Genomic DNA, 12,362 nt, shown 5'->3' on the forward strand with positions numbered 1-12,362 from the left:
TTTGTTTTTTGTCCCCCGACGTCAGGAGCGTAGGAGATCGCTCCCGGACCCCCGCTGGACCCCCAGGGACTTTTGGCCAGCTTGGGGGGGCCTCCTGACCCCCACAAGACTTGCCAAATGTCCAGCGGGGGTCCGGGAACGACTTCCTGCACGCAAATCGTTTTTCCGTACGGAAAATGGCGCTGGCCATACGGCATCACGATTCGACTGCAGGAGGTCGTTCCGGACCCCTGCTGGACTTTTGGCAAGTCTTGTGGGGGTATCTAATGATACAGTGTGGCAGTTACCTGTGTCTAACTTCATTTGTGAGACTAGCTGTGGACAGGAAATAATGCACATTAAAAGGTATATTTTAAAAGCACCACCATGTATGCCCATAAATGCATGTATCTCGCTGTGCACAAAAATATGCACTATTTTATAACCTACATGTGTAGGTTATACTATACTCTCCATGCGTGCAAATCGGGAGCTGTATGCACATACATATGTGTGCCACTTTGCTATTGCTTTTTGTTAGGCACAAGAGAGCATTGGGGGGAGGGAGAGAACCTCTTTATAGGGCTCAGTCTGATATTCTATATATGGACCATTGTAAGGGGGCACTTTGATTCAGGGACCTAAAACTCTGCTTTTACACTTATAGGGGCCAATTTTAAATTTAGCGCGCGCGGGGTACATAAATCAGAGCGGCCTTGGAGGGAAGTTTTTTTTTTAATCCCCCCCACCTTTCCCTCCCTTCCCCTATCTAACCCACCCCCTGGCCCTACCTAAATCCCCCCCCCCCCCACACCTTCTTCGATGGAGTTATGCCCTCTGGCAGGCGTAACTTGCGCGCACCGGCTGGCCAGGCCCTAACACAGGCCCCTGTGTCGGGGCACTCGGCCACGCCCCCCAGACCGCAGCCACGTCCTCGGACCACCCCGGACCATGGCACCGCCCATGGCCCTGCCCATTTTTGCAAGCCCCGGGACATATGCGCGTCCCGGGGCTTGCGTGTGCCGCCAAGCCAATGCAAAATCCGCCCCATAGTATATTTTTTCATGTTGTACAATATTTCTAAGTTTTATACTAAAGATATGCATTGTAACTTTGTCTACAAAGTCATGATTTAGAAACCTATAATAGTCTTTAATGAATATCATTCCCTTTAAGATGCGATATTATGAAAGCTAATGGCTATAAAAATCCAGCAGCAATTAAAAAAAATTTTTTTTTGAAAAGGACAACTTACCGGCACTCCAGTCAACCCTCTGGGACCATCTTTACCAGTGTCACCGGGGGGACCTCTGGGTCCTGGTGGGCCTGGGGGTCCTGGAGGTCCAGGTGGCCCAGCTTGCCCTTGATCCCCCTTAACAAGAACCAAGAAACATGCAATCATTAATTGTACATTCATTACCATAACGACTTTCCTTCAACAATTTCCCCATGGTCTTACATGTTACACTTTGCCCGGGAGGGCATTTAGGCTGTACAAAGATTATTGCTTTGCGGAAGAGTTGTGTTTTCCATACACAAATTACCAAGAACATTCCAGCCAATACCAGCCTCCTGTTTATGGCAACCTTTCTTAATAACACGGATGTCTTAACCAGACAGGCATCAGTCTTAGCATTTATAATAACTGCAAGCCAAGTGACTTCATAAATTAAATGTTACAGTATACTTAAGATTTTTTTTTTATGTACCACTAGGTTATTGAAAACACTGGTTAAAATTAGAACTGTGCCAAATATTTATTTTTTTGTAGTTGGCTGAATCCTGACAAGCCAAGTTTAATATCTGGCTGAATACTGAATAGTAACCAAAGAGGTATTGTAAGCGAAAGCTTGACGAAAACCACACAAGTGTAGGAATGTAGTTTTTACTGACATGAAAACATTAGTATTCTATCTAAGTCGGATTTGTCCTTTTTTAAAATTTGTTTTTAAAACCAAAACAGTTTAAAATGCAATTTTATTTTATATAGCATATTATTCAATCAAACCATCTACCTAGTTGATCAAACCATACAGAATGTACATATCTCTCTGCACAGCCAAACAGTCCTCCCCCTGTCTCCCCCCCCCCCCCCCAGTCTTCCCCTCACACCCCTATCGCTGGGCCCTAGTCCTCATTTTCTGCCCTTTCCGTTTGCCCCCGTCTCTCTCTCTCAACTACAGTCTGCAAGTATTTAACTTTTATTTTCAAGTATATCCTATATCACTGAGAAACTTGCCTTTAGAGAGTTTAATTACTCATTTACTAAACCAAATGTATATGTATGTACATATTTTCTATATTTGACTCTCTGCTATACTTTGTTATTCATAATAATATATAATCTCTCATATTAATCACCTTGACTTTATTGCTATAGTCTCCATATTAATCCTTTCTGAAGTTATTGTTATCTTTACTGTACCTTTATATTTATCCACTATATGAAGTTATTGTTTCAAATTATTATATGGAAAGCCTGTTGCTGAATTTTCCGTTTCACTGTAAACTGATTAGATGTTCCAAATGATGATTGGTATATAAAAAACCACAAATAAATAAATATTCGGCATAGCCTTAATTAATAAAAATAAAAAAAGAAATGTTTAGCAAATCTTATGGCTTGCTTGTACATACCCTCTTGAAACTGTATGGAGTGGAGAAACTTTCAAAAGAGCAAACATACAGTAAGAAGTCATAGTATAATGATAAAAAGGTACAGAGTAATAACCTTAAGCAAAGAAATAGCAGTTGCCTCTGAGATTAAGCACTACCTTAATGAGCCGACGTTTAATGAGCTGCTGATCAGCGGAGAGAAACCCATGATTGATCTTAGGAAACACCATCTGATCAGTCAGGTGAAGTCAAAGGTTCAAGTTCAGAGATGAGAGAGTTGAAGGACAGACATCAGAAGGCCCCCAAGAAAGAAATAAAGATATAAAACATTAGAGTTTTAGAAACTAATATCATTTTAACTGTTGCTTTTATCTGACAGAGAATCTGTGCTTCACCTTCAAGATGGATTTTTGATAGATTCAGGATGCAATGCAAGGCAGCGATCTGTGATTCATCACTAAAGGCACTTAGAAATTGAGTCTTTCACCAGTTCTGATAAGCATTTTTTTTTAATACTGCATGATTGGTGTGATTGGTAATTGTTCTGCAGAAGCCTGCAAGGATTTTACATGGAAACCTACACGCACAGATTCTGAAGATAAAGCACCAGTTAGTGTTACAGTCAGACTTTCCGAGCAGCACAGTGTGTCATGAATACAGGTGCCATCCTACAAGGCAAAGAAAATGCCCACGTATTTGGATAATTTTCTAATTATCTGCCAATCTGCTGTTCTGCATTTGCAGGAGTAGAGAGAAGCACACTGATAAATGATACATCAGCACACAACTGATCAAGCGATAGCTCAGTAAGTGCCAGTGTGCAGGATCACGGCTCCTTCAATGAAACTTTAAACTTTATTGGGAGAACAGTGATTTTTGGGGTTTTTTTCACATCTTTATGTCTGGGTAATAATGGGGAGTCGCTTGTAATATATGCGAGATATGTTTACCTGAGCAAATATAACCAAGCATGTTCATTCACTCTAGTGCTGCTAAGACACCTGACTGAATACATGTTCATGTCAACCACAAACCTTGACAGTGAGGATCTGATTGCTATGTAGAGCAGCCACTGTGGGGAAGCCTGGAGGACCCTGGGGACACAACATAACATAGCACCAAAACAGAACAGCACAAACAGCACGGCACAAACAGCACGGAGACAGTTCACTACGGACTAATATACCAAACAAAAGTGACTAGACTATGGTATTGCTTGCCAGACAAAAATGTTTGGTTGCACCCTCAATATTTAATTGGTTTGCTTTACACAAAAAGTATTGTGGAAAAGGAAAAGGGGACAGAAAAACCATTTGGAGTAATGCAAGCTGGTTTAGGCTAATGATGATCGTTATTTGACAGACAGACATTTCCATTCTGTTGTGCATTTTATCAAAGTTATGTGGTTTCCATCTGACACAAAATATATGCCTAAGCCCTTTGTACAAAGACATACCGGTATATTCAGATGTGTGGTAAACAAATGTTTTTTTGTTGTTGGGTATTTTTTTTTTACTGTTCTTTCAATATTCTAGTTGACGTATGAACAGAGGTGTAGCCATGGTTAGAGCTTGGAGGCCACTGCCCCCTCACTTCTAGTTCAAGTCCCTACCCCTAGCATCAGGATTATGTCTCATCTGAGGCAGCCCCTTAAAGGTGCAGGAACTCGAGGGCTCTGGTGGTATTGGAATCACTTCAGTTCATGATTCCCTGCGCCTTTAAGATGAATAACTTGAATGGGGAAACATCACTACCCTTGGGCTAGACAGATTCAAGTCTAAAGACCTCAAAGTCTTTGTTTACTTTTGGTAGATAATTAGCCCTTCTCTTAGCCCCTTAAAAGTTCAGGAATGCCTGGGCTAGGTGGAAGCCTATTAACAAAATTGCTCTTCAGTGGCCTAAGATATTAACCTTTGTATAAAGTACAGAGGGAGGGGGGGAGGGGGGGGGAACAGCAGAGATAGGGCAGGGAGAGAGTGAAGAGACAGAAGAAATAAAGTGCTGCCAGAAATTAAAAGGGATTTTTTGTAGCCACTCCCGTAAAGTCCCACATAGGATGGGATAAAGTGGGGGCAGGAAGAGGGGGCTGACCACAGTGCCTACTGATGTTAACCTTTGTGCTTCTCCCCTCCCCCCAAAAAAAAAATTAGTTCTGGCTATGTTTCTGCACAGAAAGCCTGATTTAAAAATGGTATTAATTTATTTTGTGTCTATGGTGTGGGGGGGGGGGGGGGGGGTGGGGAGAGACTTTTAGTGATCTAATGTACACTGAATATGTATTTTCCTTGAAATAACACATCAGTCCTTTAAGTTATACTGGCTTCAAACCATTTCTATTGGCCACAGAAACTGCAATGCCTTGCAGCTAACTCTGCTGCAAAAAAAATTATGCACAAAATGAAATCTTCATGGCTCATCTCTGCTGGATATCCTTTGAACCAGCCTATAATATATCTGTTTTTGAAACCTGAAGACAAAAGGTCTGTAGGCTGAATATCACAGTTATGTGGGCCATTTGCACAGCTCAGAAACATTATGGCACAAAGCTCTGTTTGTTGTGAGTTACACACCTCTGAATTTTTAAAGAATAGGAACCCAGATATTAGATCCTACTTTTTCCATACCTCGACTTATGAATTTTGTTCTTTGAAAACCTCTCCACATATAGCCAAAAATTACTATGCTGACTTCTTTCTCTAAACATAAGTTTTTTTTATTTATTTTTATGGACTGTTTCAGCTTTGATTAGTAATTTTTTTTTGCCAGTTGGCCTGCCTGAATAGGTATTATTCACTTCAACTTCCATTCTGGCCATGCAACAGATGAAGTGATACTATATTTTAGATAAATTTTCAAATAAGTAAATATAGATTTGGAAAATAAGCATATTTTTTTAAATATACAAAAAGATAATAAAGAAATTAATGGAACATTCTAAAATAAATACAGAATTAAAAAGCTGAGAGATTATTTTATTATATTTAAAAGGTTTGTATACCACTTTCTTGCCAAAATAGCCAATCAAAGCAGTGTACAAATGTTAAACATAACATAACCTAAAAATCATAAAAACAAGGTATACACATCATAAAATAAAACCTGGATATTCAAAATGGATTTGTATAAATGTTAGGATACTATAAGTGGATTTTACTCATATGCAACTTTACTATTTATACCACTGTAAGAAGGGGCACTTTTAAATTTAAATTGGGGTGGAGTTTGGGGTAGGTTTAGGGGGGCAGTTTTACATACACAGTCAGGTACGAAGAGCAAAGTTGACATCACTGCAGATTTTCTGTCATTTGGAGCGATGAAAGGTAAAAGAGGATTGATTTGTACAAGGTACTCTCTACCTAGCTTGATAAACTCTCTATCTAGCTTCAATCAAGCTAGGTAGAGAGTACATTGCACAAATCAACTCCTCTTTTACTTTTCATCGCTCCAAGTGACAGAAAATCTGCAGTGATGTCAACTTTGCTGTTCATACCTCTGACTATGTAAAACTGCCCCTCCAAACCTATCCCACCTCCCAAACCCCACCCCGAGTTAAGGCATTAACTATTCCACATCAATCTACCGCTATCTACCCTTTAACAGGTGCGTTAAGGCAGAGTTGCTTACCTGTAACAGGTGCTCTCACAGGACAGCAGGATGTTAGTCCTCACATATGGGTGACATCATCAGGATGGAGCCCAATCACAGAACACTTCTGTCAAAGTTTCCAGAACTTTGACTGCCACCTACTGGGCATGACCAGCATAGTACCAACCCTGCAGCCAGCAGGGGTCCCCCTTCAGTCTCATCTTATAGTAAAAACTACATGTGAAAAATAAAATAAGAAAATGTAAACGAACCCAACTCCGTGGGGTGGCGGGCAGGTTTCGTGAGGACTAACATCCTGCTGTCCTGTGAAAACACCTGTTACAGGTATGCAACTCTGCTTTCTCTCAGGACAAGCAGGATAGTAGTCCTCACAAATCGGTGAGTACCGAGCTGAGGATGCCCGAGCAATGCACCAAATGTACCCATAGATGTGCAACAAGCACATGAACTGGGGTTGAATTTGGTAGAGGGCATCCTGAACCCTACCTGGTTGGCGGAAGGATGTTGGTACACAGTTCGCAAATAAGTTGCGTAGCACAGACTGGCTGAAGATGGAATCTTGTCTGTCAGCCTTGTCTAAACAATAATGGGCTGCGAAGGTGTGGAGAGAGCTCCAGGTAGCAGTCTTACAGATGTCAGCAAGCAGCACCGAGCATAGGTGCGCCACTGATGTTGTCATGGCCCTGACAGAGTGTGCTTTAACACGGTCTTGAAGCGGAATGCCTGACTGTTGATAACAGTTGTACTGAAATAGGTACATCCCCGACACCTATATGGAAGGCGGCTACCGCACTGACATGTACCCTGATAGAAGAAGTTTGAAGACCTGACTCTGACAGGTACCAGAGATAGTCCAGAAACTTCAGTTTGGAACAAGTGAAGGGATCGATGGACATGGAAGTACACCATGCTGCAAACCTGTTCCATTTGTAATGATAACATTGCCTTGTGGAAGGGTTTCGTGAAGTTACTAGGACACGGGAAACCGGCTCTGAAAGGTTAAAAGGTTGAAGGATTAACATTTCAACATCCAAGCAGTCAGGGAGAGGGCCTGGAGGTTGGTGATGAAGGCAGCCGTTGTTCTGAGTGATCAGAAGCGAATCCTTCCCTAGAGGTATGTGCCGGTGTACTGATATGTCATAGAGAATTGGGAACCAAACCTGGCGTGGCCAATGAGGGGCTATGAGAATCATTAGTCCCTTGTCCCTTCGCAACTTCTCGAGAGTCTTTGAAATGAGTGGAAGTGGAGGGTATGCATAAAGGAGACTGCTGGCCCACGAGAGGGAGAAAACATCTCTTGGCTGAAGGTGTTGGCTGCGAGTGAGAGAGCAGAAGTTCCCTACTTTGCGTTTGTGAATTGACGCAAAGAGGTCTATATTGGAATATTGAGTCCGCTACAGTGGGGTTGAGGGACCACTTGTGCGGTAGAAAAGTGCGACTCAGCTTGCTGCCAACACATTGTCCACTCCCAGCAAGTAGGTGACCCTGAAGCACATCGAGATGGGAAAGGGCTTCCGTCCATATCTGTGCAGCTTCCTGACATATGAGGTATTTATTTATTTATTTATTTTTAACTTTTCTATACCGACATTCCTGTATAAAATACAGATCACACCGGTTTACAATGAAACTGCAAATTCGCTCGGGGGTGATCCAAGGAACAAGGGATATAAGTAACAGTGGCGAGGGGAACTATAACGAACTTCACAAAAAACATCACAAACAGAGAACAATCCTTAACTATATCATGAAGAAGAATAAATTTGAGTGCAATATGAAAAGGCCCAACCTTAATTGTAAACATACATGACAATGCCCATCCTTAAGTCACAAACTTAAGTAAAATTGTAAGATAAAGATTGGCAGTGGCCTGTATACGGCTAGCTGTAAGCTTAATAGGGATGTGAATCGTTTTTTGATGATTTAAAATATCGTCCGATATTTTTTAAATCGTCATTAATCGTTAAAGAGTGCGATACAATAGAAATTCCACTGATTTATCGTGAAAAAATCGTTAATTGGGTTAGTGCACACTAACGGGAGTTAGGACACAACCTAAAAACCCACCCGACCCTTTAAAACCACTCCCTTAGCCTCCACCACCCTCCCGACCCCCCAAAAAACGTTTTAAAATTACCTGGTGGTCCACGGAGGTCCCGGGAGTGTTCTCTCGCACTCGGGCTGTCGGCCGATAAACAAAAAACCCACCCCGACCCTTTAAAACCGCTCCCTTAGCCTCCACCAGCCTCCCGACCCCCCCAAAAACGTTTTAAAATTACCTGGTGGTCCAGTGGGCTCCGGGAGCAATCTCCTGCTCTCGGGCCGATGGCTGCCACTAATAAAAATGGCGCCAATGGCCCTTTGCCCATACCATGTGACAGGGTAACCGTGCCATTGGCCGGCCCCTGTCACATGGTAGGAGCACTGGACGGCAGGCGCCATTTTTAAAGATGGAGCCGGCTGTCTACTGGATGGCCCGTGCCATTTTTAAAGATGGCGCCGGCCGTCCAGTGCTCCTAACATGTGACAGGGGCCGGCCAATGGTACGGTTACCCTGTCACATGGTAAGGGCAAAGGGCCATCGGCCCCATTTTTATTAGTGGCAGCCGACGGCCCGAGAGCGGGAGATCGCTCCCGAGGCCCACTGGACCACCAGGTAATTTTAAAACGTTTTTGGCGGGGTCGGGAGGCTAGGGGAGGCTAAGGGAGCGGTTTTTAAAGGGTCAGGGTGGGTTTTTTGTTTATCGGCCGACAGTCCGAGTGCGAAAGAACGCTCCCGGGACCCCCGCTGGACCACCAGGTAATTTTAAAATGTTTTTCGGGGTGTCGGGAGGGTGGTGGAGGCTAAGGGAGTGGTTTTAAAGGGTCGGGGTGGGTTTTTTGTTTATCGGATTGGGTGCAGCCGATTAAAAAAAAAACAGATCAGGCCGGACGAAAAAAAATGCACGATTTGAATCGGAACCAAAACCGAACCGATTCCAGTTCCAATTCACATCTCTAAAACTTAAATGATAGTGCAAAATTATTTAATTATTTAAAGTAGGTCACGGACTGGGAGATGTGAACCTGCTGGTGAGCAAATGATCGAAGGCAGGAAATAGTGAAAATGGAAAGTGGAAATGGTAGGAGCCCGTTCCCCCTTGCTTGCTGATGTACCACATGGCCACCTGGTTGTTGGTTTGAATCAGGATGACCTGGTTGGAAAGGTGATCCTGAAAAGTCCTGAGAGCATATCTGATTGCACAAGTCCATTGAGACCTTAAAGTCCACTGCATGACTCTCATTGCCAAACGGGCCATTGGTGTGACCTGAACTGAGGACACCATGTGTCCCAGGAGGATGAGAAAATGGCGTGCAGTCGTGAAGTGCTGAGACTGCAGCTGGTGCGCAAGAGACACGACAGTGAGAGCTCGCTGTCGAGGCAGAAAAGCCTTTGCCTGCAAGATGTCCAAGTCTGCCCCAATGGACGACAAGATTTCAGATGGGACTAAGTAGGATTTGTCGTAGTTGACGAGAAATCCTAATGAAATTAGAGTGTGTAAGGTTAGATTGAGGGACAACAGAGCAGCTTGCTGAGTAGGAGCCCTGATTAACCAATCATCTAGATAGGGGTAGACTTGAACACCTTGAGTCCTGAGGAAGGCTGCAACTACTACGAGGCATTTTGTAAAGACTCGTGGGGCAAACGCTAGGCAGAATGGAAACACTCGGTACTGATAGTGCTTGGGGCCTACTAGAAACCTCAGGTATTTGCGATGAGATGGAGTTATCGCAATATGAGTGTATGCATCCTGGAGGTCCAGAGAGCAAAGCCAGTCTCCTCTTTGTAGAAGAGGAAGAAGCGAGCCTAAGGTTACCATTTTGAATTTCTCTCGCTGGGGGTACTTTTGAGGGTCCGTAGGTCCAGAATAGGACAAACACTTCCCAATTTTTTGGGAATTAGAAAGTACCGGGAATAGAATCCTAGGCCTTGCTGAGAGTAGGGTACGGGTTCTATTGCCTTGGACTGGAGAAGGAGGGAGACCTCCTGATCCAGAAATATGGAGTGATCGGATGTTCTCCACGTCGGTAGAGGTGGGGAGTCCGGTGGCACGGAGAGAAAGTTCAGTTGGTAACCCTGAGCAATTATCACCAGTACCATTTGGTCTGAGGTGATTGAATGCCATATGTTGTTGAAGTGGCACAGTCGACCTCCCACTGGTATGTGAGGCAATGGAAGCTGGCTGCTGCTCTCTAGGTAGAAGTCAAAAACCTGAAGCAGGACCTGGTTAAGGAGCTGCTTGCGGTTTTTGTTTCCGTGTCTGACGAGACTAGGCTTTTTGAAAAGGTCTCGTGGAACGGGATCTGGTTGGTGGTGGGTAGGACTTCTTCTGGTGGAAGAATGACTTCTTTGAGTCCTTTCAGAAGGGCTGCTTTGAAGAGTAGTCAAAAGGCGTCAGAGAGAGCTGTCTTAGGGTCTCATGATGGTCCTTAAGTTCCGCCACCGTCCATTGAATCTGTTTGCCAAACAGATTATCTCTTACACAGGGTAGGTCGGATAACCTGTCTTGTACCTCAGGGCGAAGGTTGGAAGATTTGAGCCAGGCCCATCTCCTTGCCGAAATAGCAGCTGCAGATACCCTAGTAGCAGTGTCAAAGATATTGTAAGATGGTCTGATCTCATGCTTACCTGCTTCAAAACCCTTATTTACTAGGGTTTGGAGCTAATCTTGAAATTGCTGAGGCAGGGAGTCTGTGAAATCTTGTATCTGCTTAAAAATGACCCTAATATATTGGGTCATATAGAGCTGATAAGCGGCAATTCAGGAGATGAGCATTGATCCTTGGAAGACACAGCGCCAATGGCATCTAGAAACTTTTGTTCCTTGCCAGGGGGAAAAGAAGTGTGAGGCTTTGATCTCTTTGCTCTTTTCTGTGCAGATTCTACCACTACAGATTGGTGATCCAAGTGAGTTTTCTGAAAACCCGGAGCTGACTGCACCAAATAGGTAGTGTCAGCTTTTCTGAGGACTGGAGCAATGGAGCCAGGATGTTCCCAGTTCTTCTTGAGGAGATCCAGAAGAACCTGGTGGATAGGGATGGAGGTTATTTCCTTGGGAACATCCAGGAATTGAGGCAACTCCATCATCTGATGTCTATCATCCAGTTCAATCTGTAATTGGAAGGGAACCAATTCAGACATTTTCTTCACAAAATGTATAAAGGAAAGGTCCTCTGGGGGAGAACGCTTTAAACTTTCAGTGGATAAAAGTGGTGAAGGCAAATCATCGGTGTTTGGGGAGGAATCATCAGTCCAGGTATCATAGGGATCAGCACCTCCCCTCTAGGAACTAGAGGAGGACGGGGTAGTGGGATACCCGAGGGTCCTGGTCTAGGTTCCGAAGGAATCGAGGGAATAATTGGAGGTACTTATGAAGGCATCGAAGGCACTGGCGCAGCCATTGAGGGTATTGATGGATGGCTCGGTGGTGCAGACGGGCGTATCGGCACCGATGGTTGGACCGGTGGCGATGGACGTATTGGCATCGATGGCTGAGGTAGAACTCCCGATGGAGGGATGCGGAACGGTGTTTCTCCTCCCGATGACAGAGTAAGCGCGGAGGGCACCGGAGCCATCGGCGACCCGGGGTCCATCGGTGGAAAAGCGGCAATGAGCGCTTCCATCCTGTAGAGCAGCGGTGCCAATGCTGCTGGAATCGGGTCGGTGGCAGTTCCACAATCGGAACCGGTGTTGGTGCCGGAGGAACCTGGAGTCGTTGCATCGCCTTGTCGACGGCCTCCTGAACCATCCGGTCCAGTTCTGCTCAGAGACCTGGAGCAAGGACACCGGCTCCGGAACAGAAGAAGGAGGCAGAGGCATAGCCAGAGGGACCATCGTTAAAGGTGGAGTTGCGGCTCCTGATACCCTGTCGGGTGAGGGTTGCCTCAGTGACCCGGTCACCGAAAACGTCGGTGCCTTTTCTGAACAGGGTTTCTTCGACGGCGGCTCAGACGATGGTGAGGTCGATGATTTTGCTCCCTCGATGGTCCAAGACTTTCAGTGTTGATGGCTATGTTTGTCTCTATGATCCCCTCAGTCCTGAGGGGGAGTAGAGGGTATCAAAGGCTGAGATGTCATCAATGCCGGACGGTCACCGGCCGGTGGTCGATGCTGATGCAAA

The 12,362-nt window shown here is 44.6% G+C and overlaps 1 protein-coding gene across 2 annotated transcripts in view; it reads right to left on the reverse strand.

Moving 5' to 3' along the window:
• COL25A1 (collagen type XXV alpha 1 chain) overlaps positions 1–12,362 on the reverse strand; it is a 971,115-nt gene that overhangs the window by 329,598 nt on the left and 629,155 nt on the right. For both annotated transcript variants that reach the window (XM_029596536.1, XM_029596528.1), the window contains exons 8-9: positions 3,630–3,689; positions 1,235–1,351 (exon numbers count right to left, since the gene is read on the reverse strand). In XM_029596536.1, the coding sequence (XP_029452396.1) occupies positions 1,235–1,351; positions 3,630–3,689 (177 nt within the window). The remainder of the gene's footprint in view (positions 1–1,234; positions 1,352–3,629; positions 3,690–12,362) is intronic.

Source organism: Rhinatrema bivittatum, chromosome 1 (genome assembly GCF_901001135.1).
Source record: "Rhinatrema bivittatum chromosome 1, aRhiBiv1.1, whole genome shotgun sequence".
NCBI classification, from domain to species: Eukaryota; Metazoa; Chordata; class Amphibia; order Gymnophiona; family Rhinatrematidae; genus Rhinatrema; species Rhinatrema bivittatum.